The sequence below is a fragment of the Oryctolagus cuniculus genome, chromosome 7 (assembly GCF_051225735.1).
Source record: "Oryctolagus cuniculus isolate XC-2025 breed Fujian yellow rabbit chromosome 7, ASM5122573v1, whole genome shotgun sequence".
In the NCBI taxonomy this organism is placed as follows: domain Eukaryota; kingdom Metazoa; phylum Chordata; class Mammalia; order Lagomorpha; family Leporidae; genus Oryctolagus; species Oryctolagus cuniculus.
Genome location: NC_142873.1, coordinates 48253804 through 48280913, shown reverse-complemented (window position 1 = coordinate 48280913; position 27110 = coordinate 48253804). Strand labels below are relative to the sequence as shown.

Below are 27110 nucleotides of genomic sequence, written 5' to 3'. Positions count from 1 at the left end.
ATAAATAAATCTTAAAAAAAAAAAAAAAAAAAAAAAAAAGATGTGAGACTTGGGAACAGAATCAAGTCTACTCCCTTCACAGTTTTATTTAAACAAAACAAACAAACAAACAAAAAAACAGAAACAGCTAACAAGGAAGATGTACAGATGTACGGCTTAGTACCAACCTGGGGATGCACCCTGAGTTCTAATCTCACCTGCAGCTGCCGGTTCTGGAGCGAAATCCAAATGCGCCTCAGGGACAGAGATTTGGATTTGGGAGGCATCTATCTACTTACAAGTGATAGTGGAAAAAAGGTCCATAGGGAATGTATATAGTAATACCATTAGATGGAGGAGAGCAAAACAGTGTTGAGGAGAAAACAGAGGAGAGGCATTGTCTCCCAAAGTACTCAGGGAAACCAAGGAGTAGGTAGAGAAGGCAGAATGTATAGAAGCCAAAGAAGAAATAAAATAGAGGCCAGTGTTGTGGTGTAGCCGGCAAAGCCGACACACTGCTCCGCTTCTGATCCAGCTCCCTGCTAATGGCCTGGGAAAGCAGCGGGAGATGCCCAAGTGTTGGGCCTCTGCCATCCATGTGGGAGACCCGGAAGAAGCTCCTTCCTGGCTTCCGGCTTCTGCTGTTGTGGCCATCTGAGTAGTGAACCAACAGATGGAAGATCTCTCTCTCTCTCTCTCTCTCTCTCTCTCTCTCTCTCTCTCTGTAACTCTGACTTTCAAATAAACAAATAAACATTTAAAAAAAAAAAAAAAAGACATGAACTAGATGGTTCCTGGGACTAAATGACAGGGCTTCCGTAGTGGAACACAGCAGACAGAATGAACATGAGGAAAGGCCATGAATTCGTTTTCCCCTTGAGTAGTGGCTGCAGAAAGCTCACCACAGTTGCCTAGACAGGGATCCAGCCAAGCAGGCCTTCTTCCCCAGACCCCTCATCCCCATCCTGATACCATGTCATATCTGCATAGGGGATGCCGGCGCTTCAGGCCAGGGCTTTAACCCACTGCGCCACTGCACCGGCCCCACCACCTCTTTTCAGTCTTAAGGAGGAAGCCAGGATAAATAAGAGGCTGAGGGAGGAGACAGCCCCAACAGGGCTAGGTTCAGGTGCCCAGAAATAGAGCGTCTGGAAAGAGGTTGCATGAGGAAAAAATTCCCACACCAGTATATAGATGTATGGAATTAAAATGAAGGGATGGGAGTTACCTACAGTCAGGAGAAAAGCCAAACTCATAAACCAGAATGTGTTTGAAGATGAAGTAATTAGGCAAGGCTTCCACGGTGAGGCTAATCAAGAGGGAGATGATAAAGGAGCAGAATGAGTGACAAGGTGGTTTAGAAGACTTGTTTAATCCACCAATAAGAAGCGTGCATCAGGATATCATCAAACAACTAAGCTCACTTTCTCTGCTGAGTATCTTGTTTGCCCCTCTAGATCCACTCTTTGCCCTTCTCTACCCAGTAGTCCAAAGCCCATATGCACTGCATCAAGTCCTGTGGCTTCCCAGGTTTTTTCCTGGTAGGAAACGAGAGGCCAAGAGGAGAGAAGTTGGGGAAATCACTCCCCCAGCTTCCTCTCGGCCAAGTTCTTACAAGATGGCTAAGTCCCTCTGCTAAGCCGGAGATCCCATCAAGGCTGTGGAGGACACCGGGGTGTACTGCCCGGATAGGAGTATGGGACTTATTCCCTAGCAGCTGGAGATAGTGCCAGAAGGTGAGTCTTAGCTGACAGCCCTTGTAGGAGATTGCCTCCCTGAAGAAAACAGCCTTGCTGTAAACTATACCTCCTTCCAGGTAAGCTCACATCCAATGACTGCTCAACATAAAGGTGTAAAGGCCCAGCCTACACTTTTGTCAAGACAAACTTTGAAGGTCATCCCAGCCCCAGAGCACTCCATGGGGTCGGCCAAAACCTTGGTTAAGACTGCATTATGGGGGGGCCGGTGCTGTGGCATAGCAGGTAAAGCCGCCTCGTGCAGTGCCAGCATCCCACATGGATGCCAGTTTGAGTCCTGACTGCTCTACTTCCGATCCAGCTCTCTGCTATGGCCTGGGAAAGCAGTAGAAGATGGCCCAAGTGCTTGGGCCTCTGCACCGCTGTGGGAGACCCGGAAGAGGCTCCTGGCTCCTGGCTTCAGATCGGCCAAGCTCTGGCCATTGCAGCCAATTGGAGAGTGAGACAGAGGATGGAAGACCTCGCTCACTCTCTCTCTCTCTCTCCCTCCCTCCTTCTTCCCCCCCTCCCCGCCCCATGTAACTCTGATTTCAAATAAATAAATAAATCTTAAAAAAAAGAGAGACTGCATTGTGGGGCCAGTGCTGTGGCATAGCAGGTTAAGCCTCCCCCTGCAGTTCCAATATCCCATGTGGGCACCGGTTCCTGTCCTGGCTACCCCACTTCCGATCTAGCTCCTTGCTAATGCACCTGGGAAAAGCAGCAGAAGATGGCCCAAGTGCTTGGGTTCCTGCACCTACATGGAAGACGCAGAGGAAGCTCCTGGCTCCTGCCTTTGGCCTTGCCTAACCCCAGCCATTACGGCCATCTAGGGAAAGATCCAGCAGATGGAAGATATCGCTTCTGTCTCTCCTTCTCTTTTTGTTTTACTCTGCCTTTCAAATAAATAAGTCTTACTAAGAAAAAAAAAAAGAATGCTTTGCCATTCAGCTCTTTCAAGCTCTCTGCTTGATCCTACTTCTCTCTCCTGCCTTCCACAGATATTGATTCCAATATTCCCCAACAATAAATATCCTGGATGATATTTCCATCTCAGAGTCTCCTTCCTAAGGAACCCAGAAGCCAATACCACGTGGACTAGAGACAGATGATGCCACATCACATCCTGCTCAAATCCCAGACTCTCGAGTAAATGAGGCATGGTTTTTGTTTGAAGCTACTCAGTTTTGAGGTGGCTTGTTAGCAATATATAGCTAAATATAGCAGCAATATATAACTAGGAGTATACCCAAGGTCCTGCAATTAGTAATTTATGAAAATGAATCTCAAATCCAGTTCCTCTACTCAAAGTTCAAAAGCTCAAAGCTTTTCCAAAGGTGCCCATGCCCATTATAATCCTGCTTGATTTGTGGGTGCACAAAATGTTACTCCCTACTGGTGCTCAAAATGCCACCATTATTTGATTTTTTTTTTTTTTTTTTTTTTTTTTTTTGGACAGGCAGAGTGGACAGTGAGAGAGAGAGACAGAGAGAAAGGTCTTCCTTTGCCGTTGGTTCACCCTCCAATGGCCGCCGCGGCCGGCGCGCTGCGGCCAGCGCACCGCGCTGATCCAATGGCAGGAGCCAGGAGCCAGGTGCTTTTCCTGGTCTCCCATGGGGTGCAGGGCCCAAGCACCTGGGCCATCCTCCACTGCACTCCCTGGCCACAGCAGAGAGCTGGCCTGGAAGAGGGGCAACCGGGACAGAATCCGGCGCCCTGACCGGGACTAGAACCCGGTGTGCCGGCGCCGCTAGGCGGAGGATTAGCCTAGTGAGCCGCAGCGCCGGCCCATTATTTGATCTTATGACCCCTGCCAAGACACAAAAATTCCTGAATCTGAATAACTAAGTAAATGTGCTAATTCTATTAATCCTTAGTTGCAAATATTTATCAGATATTTTTGTGAAAAAGTTTTGACTGGCACCATGAAAGCTATAAAATGATTGAACTACCCTACATTTTCCACATTTTTTCCAATCCCATTCTTTTATTTGTGATCCTCTTCTCTGTAAAGATTGTCGGTAAATGGTGAGGAGGGAAGCCAACATATTGCTAAAGTAAACTTTTTTTTTTTTTTTGACAGGCAGAGTTAGACAGTGAGAGAGAGAGAGACAGAGAGAAAGGTCTTCCTTTCCCGTTGGTTCACCCCCCAAGTGGCCGACACGGCCAACGCACTGTGCCAATCCGAAGCCAGGAGCCAGGTGCTTCCTCCTGGTCTCCCATGCGGGTGCAGGGCCCAAGCACTTGGGCCATCCTCCACTGCACTCCCGGGCCACAGCAGAGAGCTGACTTGGAAGAGGGGCAATCAGGACAGAATCCGGCGCCCCAACAGGGACTAGAACCCAGGGTGCCGGCGCCACAGGCGGAGGATTAGCCAAGTGAGCCACGGCGACAGCCTAAAGTTAACTTTTGATTACTATGTGTGAAACCAAATCCTGTGGAATATCCATACAATTTTTAAATTCTAGGTTGATCTTTCTGAGTTTGCTAAGACTTGCACACTAGTTTTTGTTTAATTATTATTATTTTTATTTGACAGGTAGAGTTATAGACAGTGAGAGAGAGAAACAGAGAGAAAGGTCTTCCTTCCGTTCGTTCACTCCCCGATCCAAAGCCTGGAGCCAGGAGCTTCTTCCCAGTCTCCCATGCGGATGCAGGGGCTCAAGCACTTGGGTCATCTTCCAGTCCTCTAGTCCCAGCTGCTCCTCTTCAGATCCAGCTCTCTGCCTGGGAAAGCAGTAGGAGATAACCCTAGTCCTTGGGCTCCTGCACCCGTGTGGGAGACCTGGAAAAAGCTCCTGGCTCCTGGTTTCGGATCAGCATAGCTCCAGCCATTTCGGCCAATTGGGGAGTAAATCAGCGGATGAAAGACTCTCTCGCTGGCGCCGTGGCTCAATAGGCTAATCCTCCACCTGCGGCGCCAGCATTCCAGGTTCTAGTCCTGGTTGGGGCGCCAGATTCTGTCCAGGTAGCTCCTCTTCCAATCCAGCTCTCTGCTGTGGCCCAGGAGTGCAGTGGAGGATGGCCCAAGTCCTTGGGCCCTGCACCCCATGGGAGACCAGGAGAAGCACCTGGCTCCTGGTTTCAGATCAACTGAGGTGCGCCAGCTGCGGCGGCCATTGGAGGGTGAACCAACAGGAAAGGAAGACCTTTCTCTCTGTCTCTCTCACTGTCTAACTCTGCCTGTCAAAAAACAAAACAAAAAAAAAAGAAGTGAGGCATCTGAGACTTGAATCGCACACTGCAGATTAACCTACTGCAACACAGCACTGGCCTCAACAAGGTTACTCTAAAAAAAAAAAAAAAAAAGACAATTTGAGAGTTCTGGTTAAGCATTGATAATTTAATATACATATTTGCCTTCATTTCTTTCTAACCTTACAAAATGAAAATGGATGATAAAATGAGCCCACATGGCCCAGTCCTGGCCATTGGCAGCCATTTGGAGAGTGAACCAGCAGATAGACGATCTCTCTCTCTCTTTCTATAACTCTACCTTTCAAATACATAAATCAATCTTTAAAAAAAAAAAAAAGCACAATACAATGTTGGGATCTATAGTTCTGATGAGCAGAGTAGCTCAGAAATGCTTCTTCATAGTCTATAGCTACAGCACCCTGAACGTGCCCGATCTCATCTGATCTGGGAAGCTAAGCAGGGTCAGGCCCGGTTAGCAGGTGGATGGGAGAAATGCTTCTTCACTGGTGATGGTTTCCTTCCAGCAAAGGGAGCTCAGGTAGTGTGCCTGGGCCTCTCTCACCACGGATTCACCTGCTCTAAGAGCACTGTTCCACTCAGCTCCATCCTCCTGGCTCTTGGGAGGGGAGCTGCCCAGCACTGCTCCATCGCAGGAGCCACCCCGGGCCAGCTCACCGGCCTCTGAGGAACGGTCAGCAGGCCCAGCGACACTCATCACTCATGCTAAGCTGCAGCTTCCAGCCTGCCAGCCACCACTGAGAAAGGCCGCATGTTAACTTCCATCTTTATTTTTGGCTTTATTATTTTTTTTAAGATTTAGTTATTTATTTGAAAGGCAGAATTACAGAGAGGGAGAGGCAGAGAGAGAGAGAGGTCTTCTATCCAGTGGTTCACTCCCCACATGGCCGCAACAGCCAGAGCTGAGCCAATCCGAAGCCAAGTTTCCAGGAGTGTCTTCTGGGTCTCCCACACAGGTGCAGGGGCCCAAGGGCTTGGGCCATCTTCTACTGCTTTCCCAGGCCATAGCAGAGAGCTGGATCAGAGGTTGAGCAGCCGGGATGTGAACCGGTGCCCATATGGGAGGCTGGCACTGCAAGCGGCAGGTTTACCCACTATGCTATAGCACTGGCCCCAACTTATAGCTTTCTTTATCAATATGTTCAGGACTCTTGACCAAACAAGGAATGCCAGTATTGAGGTCCCCTTCAGAAATCCTAATAGACTAGAAGTAATTGTCTTAAAAGAGAGGAGAAAATTGAAGCCTTCTGCAGGAGGTTAAAGTACAAACTGACGCTTTAGAACTGAAAAAGATTCTGAATTTGGAGACACTAAAAGCCCTTGAAGTTGAAGGCGAGGAGAGGGCTCAGACAGAAGATTGGTTGCAGGTTGTATTAGAACAGTTAAACCTACTTCCCTACTTCTGAAAGTCAAAACACAGTTACCTTACACTCAGAGACACCAGACATAACTAAGACCAAGTTACAGGCAATGAAAACAGATCCAAAAAGTCAAAATTCTTACTCAAACAAAGACAGCCATTTCTTCCCCAAAATCTACGCTTTTCCCTTCTTCATTTCTCTTACATTTGGGTATAAGTTCAGGCAAAAAAAAAAAAATTAGGCATTTCCTCCCTGGAAAAATGACCAGCTAAGACACAAGCTCAGAGACATTGACAAAAGGTAGGAAACTGCCACATACCTACTTGAGCGCCTCATTGTGCAGTCCATCAGCAAACAAGTTTCCAGAAGACATGATTATATATATTATATATAAATTAAATGATCTATATAGACACCTCCTACATGCCTCACTTTTTTTTTTTTTTTTCAAGTTTCTTCTACTTATTTGAAAGGCAGAGTGACAGAGAGAGAGAGGAAGAGAAGAGAGAAAAAGACCTTCCATTTGCTGGTTCACTTCTCCAGAGGACCACAACAGTTGGGATAGAGCCAGGCAGAAGCCAGGAGTTTGGAACTCTTCTGAATCTTCCATATGGGTGGCAGGAATCCAAGCACTTGAGCCATCACCTGCTGCCTCCCAGGCACATTAGCAGGAAGCTGGATCGCATGCAAAGGAGCTAGGACTACACCCCAAGCCCTCTAATGGGGGATATGAACACCCCAAGCAGCAGCTTATCCCATTGTACCACAACAGCCACCCCAAGGCTATATTTTTAAATTCCACTTAACCTCAGCTTAATTAACTCAACTGTTTCCACAAAACATCAAAAACAAAATCTTAGTAATCGAAGAGTTGAATATGTGCCACACAGTTTTGTACAGCACTTAAGCACTGCTTGGGGGGCATTAGACTGTGGCATAGACGGTAAAGTCACCGCCTGCAGTGCCAGAATCCCATATGGGCGCTGGTTCGAGACCCAGCTCCTTCACTTCGATCCAGCTCTCTGGTATGGCCTGGGAAAGCAGTGGAAGATGGCCCAAGTGCTTGGACCCCTGAACCCACATGGGAGACCAGGAAGAAGCTCCTGGCTCCTGGCTTCAGATGGCCCAGCTCCTGCCATTGTGGCTATTTGGGGAGTGAACTAGCAGATGGAAGACCTCTCTCTGCCTCTGCCTCTGCCTCTGCCTCTTTGTAACTCTTCCTTTCAAATAAATAAATAAATCTTTAAAAAAAAAAAAGTACTCACAGCAGTAACACACGCTCAAAAAATTATCCAGCTATGTTTCAAGAAAAAAGGAAACAGGGGCTGGCGCCGTGGCTCACTTGGTTACTCCTCCGCCTGTGGTGCCGGCATCCCATATGGGTGCCAGGTTCTAGTCCCGGTTGCTCCTCTTCCAGTCCAGCTCTCTGCTGTGGCCTGGGAGGGCAGTGGAGGATGGCCCAAGTGCTTGGGCGCCAGCACTGGCATGGGAGACCAGGAGAAGCACCTGGCTCCTGGCTTCGGATCGGCGCAGCGCCAGCTGCAGCGGCCAATTGGGGAGTGAACCAACGGAAGGAAGACCTTTCTGTCTGTCTCTCTCACTGTCTTTAACTCTACCTGTCAAATAAATAAATAAATAAATAAATAAAATTTTTATTTAAAAAAAGGAAATAAGTTTGCTTAGATATGGTCTGTCTTTAAAAAAAAAAAAAAGAAAAAAGAAAAGCAGCAGCGTGGGATGCCTGCATCTATGCTAGAATGCCTGGGTTTAAGTCCTGACTCTGCTCCCAGTTCCAGCTTCCTGCTACTGTGCACCCTGAGAGGTAACAGGTTCAAGTACTTGTGTCCCTGCCACCCACGTGGGAGATTCGGATTGAGTTCCCAGCTCCTGACTTCAACCTGACCCAGCATTGACTATTACACATTTGGGGAGTGAATCCAGAGATGGGTAATCTCTCTCTCTCTCTCTCTCTCTCTCTCTCTCTATCTCTGTCTTCCAAATAAATTTTAAACAAGAAGAAAAGAGTGACAACTTGTATATATACCATTGGAGGGATATAAACGTTATGCACAGCAATATGACAATAAATATAGCAAAAGCCCTAAAAATATTCATGTCCTAAATTAAAACCAAACTGAGATGCCACTACATGCCTATTAGAATGGTTATTTTTTTGGACTGACAGTCTCAAATGCTGACAAAGACAAGGAGTAACTGAGGCGCTCACACATTGCTGGTGGGGATAAAAAACAGTACAAAACCCGTGGAAAGCAGTTTGGTAGTCTCTTACAGTTAAACGCGCACCTACTGTAAATGGCAGCACTAGGTGTTCACTTCCACTCCTGGGTATTCACTCTAGAACAATAAAAACGTTTGTCCACTCCAACACCTGTACTCAAATGTTTATAGTGGTTGCACAAACTAGAGGTAACCCACATGTTCCTCGGCTGGGAAATGGATAAACAACAGACAAACTCAGCAACAGAAAGGAGCAATTTCCTGGTACACAATGTGAATGACGGCTACATGAGGGAAGGCAGACTCAAAAGGCTACGTACTTTGTAATTTCACACACAAGACATTCTGAGAAAGGCGACATTTCACTGTGAGGAAATAGATCAATACAGCAGTTACCCAACGACGCATGTGCGAAGAAAAGTTGGCCCGAGGGAATCGTGGAGGGGGCAGGGGTGATGAAACTGTCCCACCTGCTGCTGCTGATGGCAGGCGAGACAGGCTAGGGACGAGCTCCAAGTGGATCAGGAGCGAGGAACTGCGGGATCCTGGGCGCGAAACAGCCACTGCTCCCCAGCCAGGGACTTCTGCATTGCCCAGAGTGAGGGATATGCGACCTGCCTGGGGGGCGGGGGGGGGGGGGGAGGGGGCGGTAGTGAGCAACACCACCATTTTGAGAATGTTGTGTGCACACACACACACACAAAAGCACCTGGCTGCAGCCAGCCTAGCCAGCCTAAGAGTTGTGTGCTGGGCGGGAGAGGGGGAGGGAGAACACTGAAGGTCGGGTGCAGAACAAAGTGCCCAAGTGCTGAGGAGAATGCACCACACCTGCCCCACCCCATCACAGCAAGTATTCAGCGCCTGGCCTGTTGGCCTCTTCCCACCCGGCTTCCTCCCTGGAGTGGGAGCGGAAGCCCCAGATAAATCTTGCCCAGGTTGCATTTGGGCCTCCTGTCAATTTCTGTTTGCAAGTGAGCTAAAGAACCTGGGGTCGGCAACAATACCACTGGGCATTTGTCAACACTCAGAACTGTTCACTAAACAGGGTGCATCTTACTGTATATAACTAAACTAGAACATCATCCTGGCTTTTAAGAAAATGAGTTTAAAATTTTTCATAGTCAAAAGTCCTTTTAAAAAGTGTGCCCCCTCTTGCAATTCGACTTCTAGGAATTAACTGGACAAGTGTATGAAGAAGGATAGTCTAACTTAAGTAATGTTTGTCACATGCAAAAATTGAAAACCACAGCCCATATGCAAAGGATTGGTTAAAATATTAGGTTAGGGGCCAGTACTGTGGCCCAGTGGGTTAAAGCCCTGGCCTGAAGCACTAGCATCCCATATGGGCACCGGTTCTAGTCCCGGCTGCTCCTCTTCCAATCCAGCTCTCTGCTGTGGCCTGGGAAAGCAGTAGAAGATGGTCCAAGTCCTTGAGCCCCTGCACCCATGTGGGAAACCAGCAAGAAGCTCCTGGCTCCTGGCTCCTGGCTCCTGGCTCCTGGCTTCGGATCAGCTCAGCTCCCACCGTTGCGGCTATCTGGGGAGTGAGCCAGTGGATGGAAGACCTCTCTTTGTCTCTACCTCTCTCTGTAACTCTGTCTTTCTAATAAATAAAATAAATCTTTAAAAAAAGTAAAAAAAAAAAATAAAAACATTAGGTTATTCCTATACAAAACCATTTTATCATTAAATTAATGACATGGATATAGATTTATTGACATAGAAGAATATTCACAAGAGAGTGCTTAAAAACAAGTTATAGGCCAATTATGCATATACAATAATCCCATTTTTATAAAAAATAATACATATAGGGGCTGGCGCTATGATGTAATAGGTAAAGCCACCACTTGCAGTGCCGGCATCCCATATGGGTGCCAGTTGGAGTCCCAGCTGCTCTATTTCCTCCAGCTCTCTGCTATGGCCTGGGAAAGCAGTACAAGATGGCCCAAGTCCTTGGGCACCTGCATCCGTGTGGGAGACCCAGAAGAATCTCCTGGCTCCTGGCTTCAGATCGATGCAGCTCTGGCACTGTGGCCATCTGGGGAGTGAACCAGCGGATGGAAGACCTCTCTCTCTCTGCCTCTCTATAACTCTGCCTTTCAAATAAATAAATCTTTTTTAAAATACTACGTATATATAAATATATACACAAAATATGTAATGATATGTGGCTTCATAGAGAAAATTTTATAAGGTCAGATGTTAACAGTGATTATCTCTAATTATGAGAATTTTTTTATTTTTATTTTTTAAAGACATTTATTTGAGAGGCAGAATTACAGATAGAGGGAGAAACAGAGAGAAAGGTCTTCCATCCACTAGTTCACTCCCCAAACGGCCACAAAGGCCGGAGCTGGGCAGATCCGAAGCCAGGAGCCAAGAGCTTCTTCTGGGTCTCCCATGTGGTTGCAAGGGCCCAAAAACTTGGGTCACCTTCCACTGCTTTTCCAGGACATTAGCAGGGAGCTGGAGCAGAAGTGGAGCAGCCAGGCATGAACTGGAGCCCATGTGGGATGCCAGCACCACAGGCAGAGGCCCAACCCACTGGAGAATTTTTTAAGAGATGCTATTTTTGTTTCTTTTTTGATTCTTGTAACTTCCATTTTTCCTAATCAGGCATTACTTATATAATTTTAAAATAATAATTAAGAGAAAAAGTGACAAACCATTGTCAAGATCTGATGTTCTCTATCATTCTATCATTCTGGAACTAATTACAAGTAATTTTTTTTTTTTTTGAGAGAGAGAAAAATCAATTATTTCTAATGTGCTTGACTTTATAACAAACCTATAATGATACTACTTAAATAAAAGGCATCTAATTCATGACATAAGCATGTTGGATGGTAGAAAAATAAAGAGAATGAAGGCTCTATGAACTCATTAATAAGTGCCAAATAACTGGGCTCCTGCCCCCCACGTGGGAGACCTGGACTGTATTCCAGCCCTTGCCTTCAGCCCCAGCCCAGCTCCGGCCATTGCAGCATTTGGGGAGATAGGAATGTGCTCCTGTGGTCTCTCTCTCTGCCTCTCAAATAAAAGAATAATCGTAACTGCATTGCTCCTTTGCAAATACAGTGGTTAAGATGCCCACATCCCAAACTGGAGTCCCTGGGTCCACTTCCAATTCCAGCTTCCCACGAATGCACTTCCAGGAAGGCAACAGAGGATGGCTCAAGTACTTGGGTCCCTGCCACCCATGTGAGAAACCAAGATTGAGATCAGGCCTCTTGCCTTTGATCTGGCCCAACCCTGGCTGTTGTGAGCATTTGTGGAGTGAACCAGTGAATGAAAGATTCTCTATCTGTATCTGTGTGTGTGTGTGTCTGTCTGTCTGTCTGTCTTCAAAAAAGAAAGAAAGAAAGAAAATAAATAAATAAATAAAAACTCAGATGTTGACTTAGAAATAACTCTAAGTTTAGACACATTACTGGTTTTGTGTTTGGATTTCCTCCTTAGAGCAATGTCTCCCAAATCACTACAGGGAATTAACTGAAGCAGTAACAGCCAGAGCCAAAAATAGCTTTCATTGACTTGAAAGGTTTTGGGTTTTGTTTTTTAAGTATCCTAACACACTGAATCAGGGGTCAAGCTGAGCTGGAATTTTTTTGTTCTAATAATATTTCTATATGACTCCTTTCAAGACTCACATCCTTCTGAAAAACGAACTGTTATTTTAAAAGCAAGTAAGTTATCAGTGAAAATACAGCAAGTTCTTTGACCACACATTTTAAAAGAAATTCCAGTAAGTTGTCACAATCTTATCTGAGAATGGACTTCTGACTTGAGGGGTGATCTAAACCAGCAATAAGCTAGCCATCACCAGATTATGCTAGGTCATCCTCGGATTCCTATCCCATTTCCTCCAGAATCAGTGAAAAAATTCTCATGAATGCAAGTTTCTCACCAGTGAAGGGAAATGGTAGAAATGTCAATATTGTTTGCTTAGGTTGGTAGATGAACCGCAGAGAACAAGAAGGAAGGGGAAAGACAGGCATGGTAAGATGGTTGCCACCAGAGCAGATGGAGCAGTTACAATTCAAGGGCTCTGATGGCTTCCCTCCTTCCTTCCAGGGGAAGTAGTTCAATGAACATATGAAGGAGAATCCTGCTTTGACCAAATCTGTCCTTTGGTGTTGCTCTGAGAGATGATGAAGCATGGGTGTGACTGCCTCGGAGCGGTAATGGTTCTATTCTTACCTGTAACTATAGGACCTGGTTAACCTGCCCTGTGTTCCCACCATCTGGGGAGACAGCTAATAGCCCAATTGTTCTGCCTCCTCCACCTTGGATCACCAAACACTTTGCTCTACCACCATTTAGAACTTCTCACCATTGCATTCTAGAAATGGATCTAAGGTATCTACAGCCCCTGAGAGACTGCCAAGTTACTCCTGTTTGTACTTGTAGGACATGGCAATGAACCTGACACCTAGAAGTACCTGATATCTGTTTGTAAACTACTGGAGGAATGGTTGCAAACCTCAAAGAAAAAGATGACTGCAAAGGGTGGTTCCAGATGGCTGAGATTTCTCCAAGGACGGCACACTCCTTCCTGCCTCGGCTTCTCCAGGTGGTATAACAGGTGTTGGTTCTCACCGTGGTCCCTCAGTCCAGGAACATCAGCACTGGTATCGGCCCGGCACCTGTTAGAAATGCAAATCTCTGGACATCCCCAAGATGTACAGATTCAGGAATTATGGGGGTGAGGCCCAGAAATTGTATTTTAATAAGCTTCCACTGTCCTTCTGTTGCACACTGATGTTTGAGAACCAGTGATGTTGGACAAAGCCCACGGAAAACTTGTGCCCTTTCTCTGGTTTAACCTAACAGCTATGTGACAACCATGGCTGAATCTTTAAGTCCCTCAAAACTCAGTCTCTACGGGGGTTGCAATGATGCCTAAGGGCTCTCTGGTCCAAAATGCTGTGAAACACCAGAGGCAAAAAGATAGTGAATCAATGTTCCAGTGACGAGACTTACTCATTCAGTCAACAAATATTACATACCAGGCACTGTCCTGCTCATGGAATCAATGCATAACTCAAAATTATAGACAGACAGCAAGAGCGCCCATCTGCTGCTGGTTCACTCTCTAAGTGCCACAACAGTGCCATCCTGGGGACTAAATCCAGGTCTCTCAGTGGTGGCAACGAGCTAACTACATGAGCCCTCGCCACAGTCCCCCACTGTCCGCATTAGCAGGAAGTTGGAGACTGGGAGCACAGCTGAGCCAGGATGCAAACCCAGACACTCCAATATGGGTCACAGGCACTTTAAACAGTGTCTTAAACGCTAAACCCAACACATACACACACACATACCCTAAAATTACTTCTTTTTAATGAAACGAGTTAGAATATTCCAGACCACAGACTTTTGTCTGTCCTCTCTCTGCAAGGTTCTTGGACAGCATCAGTCATGCAATGTACATGAAAAACTAAGAAAATGATCCAAAGAGTTGGGACCTCCTCCTTCCCCAAACTACCGTGGCTTTAATTTTTGAACAATGGACTGCAGTACAGATCAGAAGGCAAGTACGCGATAATGTGATTACCTACCAAATAATCTCTGAGTCTGCATTACTTCATAACAGAGGGTTGCTTGCTCTTCTAGGAAATCTAATTCCATCTAATTCTGTCTGCTCACTGCTTCTTCCCCGTTAATTGCTGCGAGGACAGCTTGAACAAGTTCCTGTGCAACCATTCGTGTTCTCTGTCTGTCTCCCGTATGGAACTCCCGCACCCTACCACACTAACTCTGCGGGTTCCTAGGATGTCTTTTAGACTAATCCATTTCAGTGCCTAGGTGAAGACCTTCTAAGAAAAGACAAACACAAAAGCCACCACACATGATTTTCTGACTTTTTCACTGCATCTGCAAGGACAGGAGATGGCGCCACAGGGCAGTGGAATGCCTTGGCTTTGGTAGGCTTTCTGCCAACTCTAAAGGGCTCGAGACCGAGAAGTCAGAACTGAAACAAAGGTGCCGGAGTTTGAATAAAGACTAAAAGGGGGAGACTGAGGGAGGAATCACTTTCCTTTTCTTTCTTTCTTTCTTTCTTTTTTTTTTTTTTTTTAACATACAAGGATCCTCTTGACACTTACTCCAAATCAGCAAGCACAGCAGAAAGCCGCGACAGAAATACCCACAGTAAAGCCAAAGCTCAAAACACAGCCAAGTCCCTGGAGGGCAGTGCGTGCCTCTTTCTCCCGCGCTCCTAGAAATCAGGGCTGTTGTCCACTCAGGAACCAGGAGGTGTTGGTTTGGGGCTAAGACATTTTTGAGAAGCAATGTTCAATTGAGTAGGCAAAATCGCAGAGCCCACCAGCAGTGAACGGCTTCCCGGAAGGAATTACACATGAAAACATTTTAAATTAAAATTTAAAAATTCATAGATGAGCCAGGAGGTGGCACCAAAGCAAGACCGCCACCTGCTTTGGGCGGCTGTCTCTCCAGCGGAACTCTGTCCTGGCAAAGGTCATTCTGTCTTTCAGACCACACGAAAGATACCTCTGTTTGCCTTCTGTTCTTCCATTCCTCTTTGACCTGAGTCCTAGGAAGTCTAATTTACACTTTGCACCTTTTATTCTTCCCAGACGGGATGCATGGGACCTGGGGAGACCTCAAAACTTAATAACTTTCCCTTAGCGGGAAAATTAATTTAGATGGCAATGAGAGAATAAAAAAAGAGAGAGCAAGAGATGACATCCACAAAAGTCCTTGCTTTGCAGATCAATCACAGGGGACAGCAAGTCTGCAGGAGCTGATGATCCAGCACATGCATTATTCTGCTCATTTGGCTCCCTTTGTTGGGCTATTTACTGCTACTCAGCAGGAGCAAGGCAGGGCAGAGGGAGATCAAGGGGGTGCATCCGCCCGGCTGGTGACCCTGGTGAAGGGTAGGGAAAAGTTCCAATGTGGTGCTCGAAATTATCTGTGCGTTTCACATTCACTAATGAGGGATTTAGGATGTACATTCCGATCGGGATTTCCAGTCCCGTGGGGGAGCATGCACAGCCCGCATTCCTGAGACGCGCGGCCTCTGTGCTCCACCGGCCCAGCTCCTCGGTGGCAGGCTTCTTCCCTCAGCCCCATATGTGCTGCCCAGACCCTTTGTCAGGAGGAAGGACCCGGGGCCCCTCTCCCATCTGGATCACATGGTCTCTCTCTGGTCCCTCCCCTCCTTTTCTCTGGAGCCCGCCTTTTCCTGGGGGGGGAGTGATTGTTTGCACAGTCTCCTGCCTCTCCTGCCACCCCAGCCTCTCTGCCAGGGGTCAGTGTCCTCTTCAGTGACAAAAGCCGCCCTAGATCTGGGCTCCCTGGGGAGGGAGGTGGCTGGGCCTGGCAGTTAGAGCCGCTGTCTCTCCATGGTGCTGCTGCAGCCCCTCCCCCGCTGGGCACACAAATGGGCTTTATACAACAAACAAGCCCGCCCCCCCCCTCCCCAGCCACACAGGCACGTGGACCCAGGCCTCACCGTGGGAAGGGGGTGGTGACAGGCGCAGGGGAAGACATCACTACAGACAAGTTCTCTTCGCCTCACTTCTCGTCCCGATCTGCCGGGGCCCAGGCTTTAGTCCTTGACTTCCCACCCCTACCTGCACCCTGAGTTCCCAACTCCTGTTCTTCATTTCCTGACTCTGGACTCTTGCTGTTCCAGGGTAGCTCAGATTCAGCAGTAGATTGGGCCTACGTCCCCACCAGCCATCCCTTACCCACCAGGGAGGGGGGACGAGAACACAGTGATCTTTGGAGGAGGCTGGGTTGGGCCCCAGTTTCCCCTCCTTGCCCCCGCTTGCTCTAGGGGTCACCCATCTGAGCAGTGTCCGTGTGAACAGCAGAGGAAGGAAGAGCTCACCCCAGCTGGGCTCCTGAGCCAGGGCCAGGGCTCCGGTGAAGCCCGCGCTCCCAGCGAGCGGGGCCATCGTGCACGCCTAATCGGCTATTTAAGGAGCTGTTCCCCAGCAGCCCGGGCACCCCCCCTCCCCACGTACACCCGTCCAGAGCCACCTTAAAAGCGGGAGGCAATTGTGAAGTCGCTGGCCAGCAAGTGGAGTGGAGACTGCAGAGGAAGATTAAGAGGGCAGAGAGAGCCAGAGATCTGTCCCAGGACTCAGAAACTCTTAGTACCCTACTAAAAACCAGATCCCCTGGAAGCCCACAGAGACAGCAAGCGGAAAAGAGATCAATACATTCAACGCCAGGAACTTTCTCTCCCTCCCTCCCTCTCTCCTCTCGCTCTCACCCACCTTTTATTTTTCCCTCCCCCACCCCTGCCTGCCCCAGCCCTCTAGTCCCCAAACTCCCCGACCCTTGTGCCCTTTCTGGGATACCATGCTGTTCCTCGCCCTCCTGTTAGAGGTGATTTGGATCCTGGCTGCAGATGGGGGTAGGTACGAGTGGATGTGGGGGGGGGCAGGGGTCTGTGCTGATGTCCGCATGTCACCGAGTGTGCTTAATGGGGGAGGAGAGGTGGAAACGGACGCCTGGGGCTGGAGCAAGGGACTCAGGGTACGGAGATCGCTTCCCTTCTTTTCGCTTTGCCCTCACAGCCCTGCTGTTGCCGAGGGTGGGGCCAAGCTAGCAGGGGGCAGGGTGTGGAGGGGCTTCTCTCCAGAGCTCCTTCCCGCCAGGGAGCAGAAGAGCAAAGGGGTGAAAAGCCACAGGGGGCATGTGGGGAGCACACCGGACACCTCCTGCCCAGCTCCCAGCCCGCCCTCCAGCTCCGGAGCTCCCCCTCTGCCCTTGTGGAGTGACTCCAGCTTGTCCCTAAAAGCAGCTGCACTCGGTCAACATGTGCTTGGCCCTTTACAGTTTACAAAGGGAAGGGGTCCGAGGCGCGCCCAGGAGGTGCGCGGGGATTCTTGGGAGAACAGGCGGAGGTGCTCCGGGAGTGTCCCCGCGGGGGGTGGGGGTGGGGGTGGGGGTCCCCTAGCCATCGCTTTTGTGTTTCACGTGCCTAGTGAGGATACAGCACACAGTAGGTGTTCAATGGAGGTCTGCTGGAAAAACAGGGTGACGGGGGTGGGGTGGGGGTGGTGTCTAGGGTGCAGAAGGGGAAGGCACCTTCACAGAAGCAAGGTGTAGGGTGTCCCACAGAGCTGATACATTAGGGCTGGGAAGCCAGGAATGTGCCAGTGATGGAGCGCGCCTGCGATCCGAAACGTCTCACAAGTCTCCGAAACGTAAGGCGATGGGGGGAGGGGCACGGAGAGAAAAGCACGGAGAGTTTTTCTGAGGGTTTCTAGCAGTTTGAATACTGCGGCAGACACCTCCAGCCCAGCCTTCCTTTCCTCCTAGAAGGGGACTGGACCTGCAGCCCCTGCCTCTGAGCCACAGACAGGGCGCACCAGCTCCTGGCATGTGACCCGGCTGGCAGCTCTCCTCTCCGCACACAATGCTTCACTTTCATCCTGCCCTTGCCAGCCTGGCCGCGCGTGCCCACCCACCACCCTCAACCTAGAGTAGACCCTGCCCTGACTCCCGCCCTCCCCTGGCCCTACGGGAACAGACGGAGCAGAGGCTGCTGCTGATGCAGAGTTTTGCTCCTGAGACCAGAAAGGAAGAATTGCAATATGAATTTCCAGTTCACTGCCTTGATTCATGCAGTGCTCCAAGGCTAAAGAATAACACCCCCCACTCAGAAGCACCCCACGTGCTCTGAACTTCTTTCCCCTACCCTCTTTCTGGTCCCTTTCCTACAAACCTTCCTCCGGCACTGCCAGCCCACCCCACCCCAATCTTCTAAGGGTTAGATTGATTTGGCACGAGCTGGAGAAAAGTTAAGGGCTGGGCCGCCTGCACATTTGGATCCTGGTTAATTTTAGTCCCGGAGCTTTCTTTCTTTTCATTCCTCCTCCCCCTTTAACTCAGCAAGCACAAGCGTGGCCTGGCTGGCGATTTTAAATAGGCCCCCCGACCTTTCCACCGAGGTGTCCAGTTTCAGGGCTTCCTTTGGGAAGCACGGCAGGGCAGCAGAGGGAGGAGAGTGGGCAGAGAGGGAGGTGGAGCACAGCTGAGTGCCCGAGGGAGGGGAGAGTGGAGGACAGGGCTCTGCCCCAGGCTGCACTGGCTCTAACCCAAACTGCTTTGCCTTGCAGGTCACCACTGGACATATGAGGGTGAGAGCAGTACTCCAGCCCTGCCGACATCCCTCTTGCACTAGGACTGCCTGATCCGTGGGGCAGAACACCTGTTGTGAGGGTGGGGAGGAAGTTTCCTTTGGCTCCTCACCCAGGCTCCCACCTTTCCCCCTGCCCCATTCCCTGGGCTGTGCATCCCTGTCTCCTAGACCCTGTTCTAATCATCAAATCCCACACCTCCTGATTCAGCAGAAAAGCTGGTTAGGTCCTCAGTGAATCCATGTGGGAGTGAGGGAGCTGGAGTGGGAGGGAGATGGTGGGGAAAGGAGCCAGAGCTTGCCTGTCAGTTCTGGCTCTCTCTGTCCTACTGATTCTTACCCACAACCTGCACCTGAACTTAGGACAGCGCCTGAGGCCAGGGGTGAGGAAGAAGCTGGTGGGAGAGTTTGTGACCTTGGGAGAGGCAGGATTCAATTCCTCTGAACTTCTAATGATTTCACCAAGTTCCAGATTCAGTGCAAGGTTCAATGTGAGAGCAAGAAGTGAATGATGGAAAATCAGGATGTCTGACTCCCAGGTTCACTTCAGAGGGGTCCCCAGGAGACCCTTTCTCTGGGATCATTTTGCCCCCCCTCCATTTTCCTACTTCTGCTCTCCAATCTCACCTCTCTGAGAATTCAGGCTTCTGCCCACGCCCTCTTCCCCTCATTCAGCTCCCTTGTCCTCAAACGACAGGTGGGTTAAGAGCTGCTGCGCCCATTTGCCAGGCTAGATGGGGAATCACCCCCGTCTCTGGGTAGGTGAGGGGAACGCATAGCATGAAGTCCAGCAGGGACTCCGACCTTAGCCAGCCTGGCGTAACTGGGGTCTAGGCCTGCGTGGAAGGGAGTGCATCGTACCTCCACACAGACTCGTAACTGGGTGGCAGGGGCTGGAGGGCAGGACAAACATCCGTGGTAACTCCCACCAGGCCCCCATGGTCAGGACCATTGGCCAGCCTCTTACCCTGAGTGTGGACGTGATGCCCAGTCCCCCATCGATATCCAGACTGACAGTGTGACATTTGACCCCGAGTTGCCTGCTCTGCAGCCCCACAGATATGACCAGCCTGGCACGGAGCCTTTGGACCTGCACAATAATGGCCACACAGGTAAAAGCCCGGGCTCCAAGCAGTTCTAGGCTCCAGCTCAAATCTTAGGAGTCGGGGGGAAAGGAGCCATTTGGGGACTATGAAAATAGGATCAGGCTCCTGCAGCCAAGGGGAGAATGCATGTCTACAGCCAAGTTTGGGTAGGTGAGCACTCGATCTTCGTTGAGAAAGACGGAGATACACTAGCAAAGCATTGGCTTATGGAACCAGGTGCTTTTGGGGGTAGAAGATGAGAAAGGAGGGCCAAGTCCCTCAAGAAGTGGTGGCAACCCGGGGGTGGGACTTTGTTATATTCCTCCACCAATCCTAGCTTGCTCTCTCCCTCTCAGTGCAACTCTCTCTGCCCCCTACACTGTACCTGAGTGGACTTCCTGGAAAATACGTGGCTGCCCAGCTCCACCTGCACTGGGGTCAGAAAGCGTCCCCATGGGGGTCCGAGCACCAGATCAACAGCGAAGCCGCAGCCGCAGAGGTACCAGGCAACAGGAAGCCCGCACTCAGCGGTGGTTGGTCCTCGGGAAACAAAGGCTTTGAACACAAGGAAAAGTCCTCTTAGGGGGATAAGGCCACCTCTGTGGGACAGACAGAGGGCACGCTGGGGGTGGGGGCTGCGGCTAAGGCCAAGGCCTCCGAGGCAGGTGGGGAAACCTTAAGTGACTCCATTTCCTCTCCCTTCCCTCAGCTCCACATCGTCCACTATGATTCTGACTCCTACGAGAGCTTGAGTGAGGCGGCTCCGAGGCCGCAGGGCCTGGCTGTCCTGGGCATCCTGATTGAGGTCAGTGGCGCCAGTTCCTCCCAGGTCTCCTTCCACTTTCTCACAGCCCTCAGGCTCTCCGCTGCTGGCCTCTCTCCAGCGGCAAACAGGAACCCACTCTGACCATTTCTTCAGCACACGAATGACTCGCTCCGAAACCACCCATTCTATACTCTCTCCCTTCCCTCCCCCTCCAGGCGGGTGACACCGAGAATCCGGCTTATGAACACATTCTGCAGCACTTGCATGAAATAAGACATAAAGGTGAGCCCTCCCGGTATATGGGAAGTGAGACTAGATTTTACAGAAACTTCCAAAACCTCACCTGCGAGGCCTGAGAAGCCGGCAGTGAGCTGGGGCCAGCGGCCCTGCAGGCGTGAGCTGTGTCTGGGTGAGTGAGCTGTCCTCTTCCCCCCAGGCCAGAAGACCTCAGTGCCTCCCTTCAACGTGGGAGAGCTGCTCCCCCCGCAGCTGGAGCACTTCTTCCGGTACAATGGCTCACTCACCACGCCCCCCTGCTACCAGAGCGTGCTCTGGACAGTCTTCAGCCGCAGGGCCCAGATCTCAGCAGAGCAGGTGAGTGGTGGAGAGGTGGGAGACCGGCTGTGACTTCAGATCCCTCCTGCTGCTCCCCACAAAGTGACACCTCCTGTGCTCTCCTCCCCAGCTGGAGAGACTTCAGGAGGCCCTGTTCTCCACGGAGGAGGAGCCCTCTGAGCTCCTGGCCCAGAACTTCCGCTCCCCGCAGCCTCTCAATCAGCGGGTGGTCTTGGCCTCTTTCATGCCAGGTGACTGTGCAGGGGTCACGGAGGGCCTCAACGGCAACAACTAGGGAGCCTCTAGGGGAGGAAAAGGCTGGGAGGGGAGCGGGCTTCCTCAGACCCCAGGCGCTCAGGCACAAAAGCAGAGTGTGCCCTCAGGCGGGGCGGCAGTCTGAGGTCCCTCTGACCCAGGTCTTCTTCCCTTACAGCGGCATCCTTGTACAGCACAGGTAAGACAGCCCCACCCAGGTGTGGCAGGGCGCAGGGGGCAGGGCTCCTAGGCTCACCCCTGCCCCTATCTTCCCCAGGCGAAATGCTGACTATAGGAGTGGGAATCCTGGTTGGCTGTCTCTGTTTGCTGCTGGCTGTTTATTTCATCGTTAGAAAGATCAGGTAAGGTCCTCCTTTCCATTCCTTCAACCCTCTCCTTTCTCCAGAAAAGCACGCGATTCCACCTTTAGTCTGCCTCACTCCAGACATGGTCATCCCATGAACCATCACTGCCCCTTGCAGGAAGAAGAGGCTGGGAAACCGGAAGAGTGTGGTCTTCACCTCAGCCCGATCCACGGCTGAGGCATAAACTCGGCCCACGGATGCCTTCCCCTCATGCCAATCAGGGAGCCTCTAAAATGGGGTGTGGGGACTGGCCAGAAAAGACTGTAGGAGTAGTTAGTAGCCCCCCTCCTTCTTCTGGACACCCTCGACAAGGGGGCATGGACCCAGGCTCTCACTCAAAGGACAGGGGAGCCTTCAGACCAGACTCCTACTTGCAGAGGGCAGGCTATGAGACGATGTTCAGCTGTAGAAGTTGAGGATGTGCCCAAAGCCCCCACTCCCAACTATTATGTCCCTTTCCTCAGGTGTGTTGCAGGATTGTCCTTTAGGAAAAAGGGTTGATATTAGGGTTGTTTTTTTTTTCTCAATTCATTTAGAAATTAAAGTTTTAGGGGCCAGCATTTTGGCATAGCTGGTTAAGCTGCCGCCTGCGATGCCAGCATCCCATATGGGCACTGGTTCAAGTCCCAGTTGCTCCACTTCCAATCCGGCTCCTTGCTAATGGTCTGGGAAAGCAGCAGAGGATGGCCCAAGTGCTTGGGCCCCTGCACGCACTTGGGAGACCTAAAAGAAGCTCCTGGCTCCTGGCCTCAGCCTGGAACAGCCCCAGCCATTGCAGCCATTGGGGAGTGAACCAGCAGATGGAAGATCTCAATCTTAATCTGGATATCTCTCTCTCTCTCTCTGCCTTTCAGATAAATAAAAATTTCTTAAAAAATTAAAGTTTTTGACCTCAGTTCTGGCCTATTCTTTGGGGCTCTTAAGGGTAGGAGAGTTCCTTAAGTCCTTAGGTGGCAGACACAGGCAAAGGATAGGGAAAAACAAGCAGGGGTGATTAACTCCTGTTGTCCCATCCCGGAAAGTGGGGCGAGGGAATCTGCTTCTAGGAAAATGCATAAGCCAGAGTTTCCGGCATTAAACCGCCAGCCCAGATTTCTGCCCTTGCATGGGAACTACGTGTTGCAATCAGGGGCTGCCAGGCTAGGAAGGAGGCTGGGCAAGAGACACAAGCGCGCACAAGTCTGAATGAAAAGTGTTATCCCCACCCTGAAAAGTCAAGCTCCCCCACAATTATAAAGTCCTTTTTATTAGTCAAAATCACAATCACCTTGATTAAAAGGATGGGACACTCCACCCTCAGCAGAAAATGATACAGTTTATAGAAAACCTCCCACCCCTCCCACACCCCAATTAAAAACTAGAAAAAATCTGCCCTCCCTCCCTGCGATGTCATGGGAGTCTGACCCTCCGGGCACTGGGGCTCTGCAGGGGCCAGCTCACCACAGCACCCTCCACTTCACCTTGGGGAGAGGAGGGATGCTGGTGGTCAGGAGGTTAAAACCATTAGTTCCAGTAATACCAGTTCCCAAACATGCACGTCCTTCCTTTTCCCCAGGGCCTGGGACCTAGGGGAAAGGGGATAGAAATGAGCCCAGCCATGAGCAATCTGAGGAGGGGAAAAAGGAACCCAAGGAGGTCAGAAGTATTCCAACATACCTCCTCCCTTCCCCAAATTGGAAAAAAAAAAAAAAGGCAGTTGGAATCATCACACCAAACATGGTTCCCCTCTGAGACCTGAGAGAGAGACTAAGATGTCCAGTCTTGGGGGGGCAGGATACTGGGAAACTCGAAGCTCGCCTACCCTTGAGCCTCCATTCGCTTCATCTCCAGGGCAATGGCTAAACTAAGTCCCTTTTCTTGGCAACCTGCACTGTCCAGAACTGGAGATGGAGAAATACGGGGCGAGGAGATCAGGAGGGCACCCCAGGCCCAGGGGTCCCCCCCCAGGTTCCCTCAGTCCTCGGGTGGGATGCGCAGGGCAGAATACACCATCACCCGACTGTCCTCCTGCCGTCGGCCTGCAGAGGGGAAGCGGGGTGAGTCATGGGCAGGGTGAGAGCAGAGCACTGACACACAGGGAGGCCTGGACATGGGGGTCCCCAGTTTGGGGGGGGGGATAAGTGCAGATTCAAACCCACCAGTCACTGACTGGCTGAACCCAGGCTGCTCCTGATCAAGCTCAGAGACTAAAGGTCACAACTGGACAAAGCAAAACCCTGAAGGTGGTGGGAGAGACCAACGAGGAGACAGAGTGGGCAATGGACCCGGGCTGGGGCTGGGTTCAGTCATGGGCAGTGGACAGGCAGGTGGGATCTGTCAGGCGATCAGTCCAGGTAGTCAGTCCTTACACGAGAGGCTGCGCTGGATACTGCGGAGGGAGCCTCCGGCTGTGATGAAGGCCCACAGCCCCATGGACACAGTGACTGCGTAGATGGGCAGCAGGCTGGCCTCATACCAGGGGTTCAGGAACGTCTGCGGATGAGGGTGGGCGTAGACAAGGAGTTACATCCTTCCCTAACCTGATCCCCACTTGCCCACTGTACCTTTGGCTCAATCCTCCCCCGCATATTTCACTCAAATCCCCCATGCTTCCCCTTTAGGGCACCAATGTCTTGTGACTAAGGGCATTTTTGATTTTGAGCTCCCTCTGAAGCACAGTCTGCCTAATCCGTTCAGACTCCTCCCCAGAACATGCCCTGAGCAGCAGCCACAGTGATGCTGAGGTGCCACACTCCACATACTCACCTTTCTGCCTCCTCCCAGGCCGGCGCGAAATGCTAAGGAATGAGGATTCACCGCCTGCCCCCGGCCCCACCCACCATGCCATAATGCTCATCTCCCTAACTCAGGCCCCTAGCTGTAACTCACCAGTCCCGACGTCAGTAGGTGACTCCCAACCACCAGGCCCAAAGCCCAGTACCGTCTCCTCTCACAGGCATCAAAGAACACAACTCCCCAAAAGGTATGGAGCAGGATAATGGCTGCTGTCAGAAAGGCTGCAGGGAGGGAGACGGGGATGAGCTCCACCCCGATCCTCTCCCAGCGTCCTGAGACGTTGAGCCAAAGAAGTCTCCCAGGGAAGGGGAACAAATCATATCAGGGCCAGGGACAGAGAGGGCAGGAGGGCAAGGCAGGAGGTGGGCCTTACCTGAAGTCAAGAAGTAATAGGGTGAGTCTCCATGGATCCCAACCACACCTGGCCCAAGTGCATCAGCCAAAATATTGATAACAGAGAAGACACCACTGATGATACCGAAGGAGAGACCAGAAACTGGGGGGAGGGAGGGTCTCATGAGTGTCAGAGGTCACCACGGCCTGCTCGCCAGCGACCCTCTCCACTCCCACTCACAATTCTCCCACACCTGCTCTCCCTCCAGACCACCTCTCCTGGAAGCCAGGGATGGAGGAAAACAAGAAGTCACTTAGAACGTGTGGATGTTTAGACTTCCCTAGGGGAAGGGGGGGCCGGGGGTCTCTCGCGCCCTCCTCCAGCCCCTCTCCCTTGGCTCACCATAGGCCATCTGGCGGATGGAGATGGGTGATCTTCCGTCCTCACTCAGCGATGCTAACCCCTCATCTGCCTTCCTGGGGTGGGGTGGGGTAGGGGACACATGAGGGAAGGCAGGGCTGCTCCTTTCCCTCTCATGTCCTCCCTTAGTGCCTCCTCTTCCAAGACCACCCCGGCAGGAGGGGACTGCCCTACTTCCCACAGTGCGATGCGCTGCCCCTCTCCCCTTTCACACCACCCCATCATCTTACTTAAGCAGCTTGTAGTAGGCAAAGCGGAACACCTCCTGGAGGAGGACAGAGACAGCAGCACCAAAAATCAGGAGGCCGTACTGGAGCCGAGCATCTGATCGGTCTGTCACATGGACCAATATGAACCAAACCACAGAGGCCAGGAGCAGGGAGACCAGCCAGAAAAATGCCCTGAGAAAAGACAAGGGCAATGAGACAGGCGAGGGTGGGGGCGGCCAGAGAAACCAAGGCAGGGACTCAGCCAAGGCTGCGGCCTGAAAAGTGGAGGTCAGACTTCTGCATGGTCAGGGAGCCAGGGACCAGAGTCTCCAGCAAGGGCTTCATCTGCAGGAATCTGGACCAGGGGTAAGGGTAGAAATCTGATTAAAGAGTCTTCAGAGCGATGGGAGGCGGCGTGTGCGTCCACGGAAGAGGGAGGTATCCACTCCTAGGTCCTCCCCTAGGGCACCTGACTCGGCCGGCCGAGGTCAGCACAGCCCCCTCGCGAGCCTCGGCCTTCGGCCTCTTCTGACGTCGTGGGAGGAATCCCTGGAAGGCGGAAATCAATTGCCGGAAAAGGCAAATCATTCAGATCCACGACCTGACCCTGAACAACCTTCACCTCCGATTTCTCTCCCCCAACTCAGGCTCCCAGGTTCGCCCCAGTTCCTCCAACCCATCCCTCTCTTCGACGCTCTCCCGCGTCTCCCCAGCCCTCTACTCACCCCGCAACCAGGATGATAACGCGAAGAGGGTCCCCAGCCACAGTGATCAAGAAAAGCGCGAAGGCTGGGCCGAACGCAACGAAAGTGCATCCGAAAAACACCGCAGCCCCCATGGCTGGGGCAGCTGGGGGCGGGGTGGAGGCTTGGCCAAGGGAGGCAAATGGGAGGAGCGCGCCAGCTGGGGGAGTCCGCGTGGGGTGGCGACGCGACCCCACGAGGGGCGCGGTGCAATGTCACCCCCGGACCCCGGGGAAGGGGAGGGGGACACCGAAACCCCAGATGAAGGTCCGCGGGACTTCCTCTACGGAAGCCGAGGAGGGGACAAACCCCGGCCGCAGCCCCATGGCCACCTCCCAACTAATCCCCACCCCCGGAAGGCCAATGGAGACTCGTCGGGGGCGGAGCCCAGGGCGGGGGCGGAGCTGAGAGGGCGGAGGCGGCGTGGCTGCGCGGCCTGCTGGGAGTTGTAGTCCCGAGGCTCTCCGCTCCTCTATCTCGTCCGGGGAGCCGATCGAGCCTTTTAAAGGGAGTGGGCCGGAACTGGGCCCGGTCGGGGCACGGACCCCTGGGTTCTGTTGCCCCTTGACCATGGTTTCTTTTGTGGGAAGAGTGGTAGCAAACCTACCTCTTTTTGAAGGGCTGCACGGAGGGGGAAGATCCTGTTTGAATCTAAAGGACAAATACAAAGAGAGCACAGGATAGAGGGTGCAGGGAGATAGGGACGGGTATTGTTCTTACTTGAATGAGAGGAAATGGGCTAGAGTTGCTGCCTACGGGATGAAGGTTAGACTTGAAAGTAGAGGCTCCTTGGACAGGCTAGCATGGGAAACATGGAGCACGTAGGTCGCTGAGGCACCCTCAGTCTGTGATGACAGAACCGAGAGAAGCCAGAGGAGCCTGGAGCAGAAATGTTAGGAAGCCTTTCAGAGGGAATTCAGAAGTTAAGAGGCATTTGGAGGGGTGGG

At 51.2% G+C, this 27110-nt stretch overlaps 3 protein-coding genes across 4 annotated transcripts in view; 1 reads left to right on the top strand and 2 right to left on the bottom strand.

The window, feature by feature from the left end:
* ANP32E (acidic nuclear phosphoprotein 32 family member E) overlaps window positions 1-20961 on the bottom strand; it is a 41471-nt gene extending 20510 nt beyond the window's left edge. The window contains exon 1 of the mRNA XM_089299997.1: window positions 20851-20961. The gene's annotated coding sequence lies outside the window, so the exon portion shown is untranslated. The remainder of the gene's footprint in view (window positions 1-20850) is intronic.
* CA14 (carbonic anhydrase 14) lies at window positions 15858-22564 on the top strand. Of its 2 annotated transcripts, none has more exons than XM_002715607.5 (11): window positions 15858-16925; window positions 18637-18657; window positions 19589-19768; window positions 20098-20240; window positions 20451-20546; window positions 20723-20789; window positions 20944-21101; window positions 21193-21313; window positions 21496-21516; window positions 21595-21679; window positions 21800-22564. In XM_002715607.5, the coding sequence occupies exons 1-11, from the start codon at window positions 16871-16873 to the stop codon at window positions 21864-21866; spliced, it is 1014 nt and encodes a 337-aa protein (XP_002715653.2). In that variant the 5' UTR covers window positions 15858-16870; the 3' UTR covers window positions 21867-22564. The 2 variants fall into 2 exon arrangements, with proteins under 2 accessions (XP_002715653.2, XP_089156119.1); XM_089299993.1 differs by having other exon boundaries at window positions 16578-16929.
* A 348-nt stretch (window positions 22565-22912) lies between these two features.
* On the bottom strand, window positions 22913-26504 carry APH1A (aph-1A gamma-secretase subunit). The gene is made up of 7 exons (XM_002715601.6): window positions 26146-26504; window positions 25442-25612; window positions 25194-25267; window positions 24831-24953; window positions 24551-24678; window positions 24031-24154; window positions 22913-23700 (listed from the first exon to the last, which is right to left on the bottom strand). The coding sequence occupies exons 1-7, from the start codon at window positions 26256-26258 to the stop codon at window positions 23636-23638; spliced, it is 798 nt and encodes a 265-aa protein (XP_002715647.1). The 5' UTR covers window positions 26259-26504; the 3' UTR covers window positions 22913-23635.
* Window positions 26505-27110: the final 606 nt, after the last annotated feature.

Bases quoted from the DNA above. Each gene is read 5' to 3' on its own strand.
- APH1A (XM_002715601.6), bottom strand. From the start codon at position 26,258: ATGGGGGCTGCGGTGTTTTTCGGATGCACTTTCGTTGCGTTCGGCCCA. The intron at 25,613-26,145 runs GTGAGTAGAGGG...GTCTTTTCTCAG, and splicing joins GTTATCATCCTGGTTGCGGG to GGCATTTTTCTGGCTGGTCT. The intron at 25,268-25,441 runs GTAAGATGATGG...ACCCCACCCCAG, and splicing joins GCCTACTACAAGCTGCTTAA to GAAGGCAGATGAGGGGTTAG.
- CA14 (XM_002715607.5), top strand. From the start codon at position 16,871: ATGCTGTTCCTCGCCCTCCTGTTAGAGGTGATTTGGATCCTGGCTGCA. The intron at 18,658-19,588 runs GTGAGAGCAGTA...AACTCCCACCAG, and splicing joins TCACCACTGGACATATGAGG to GCCCCCATGGTCAGGACCAT. The intron at 21,680-21,799 runs GTAAGGTCCTCC...TGCCCCTTGCAG, and splicing joins TTCATCGTTAGAAAGATCAG to GAAGAAGAGGCTGGGAAACC.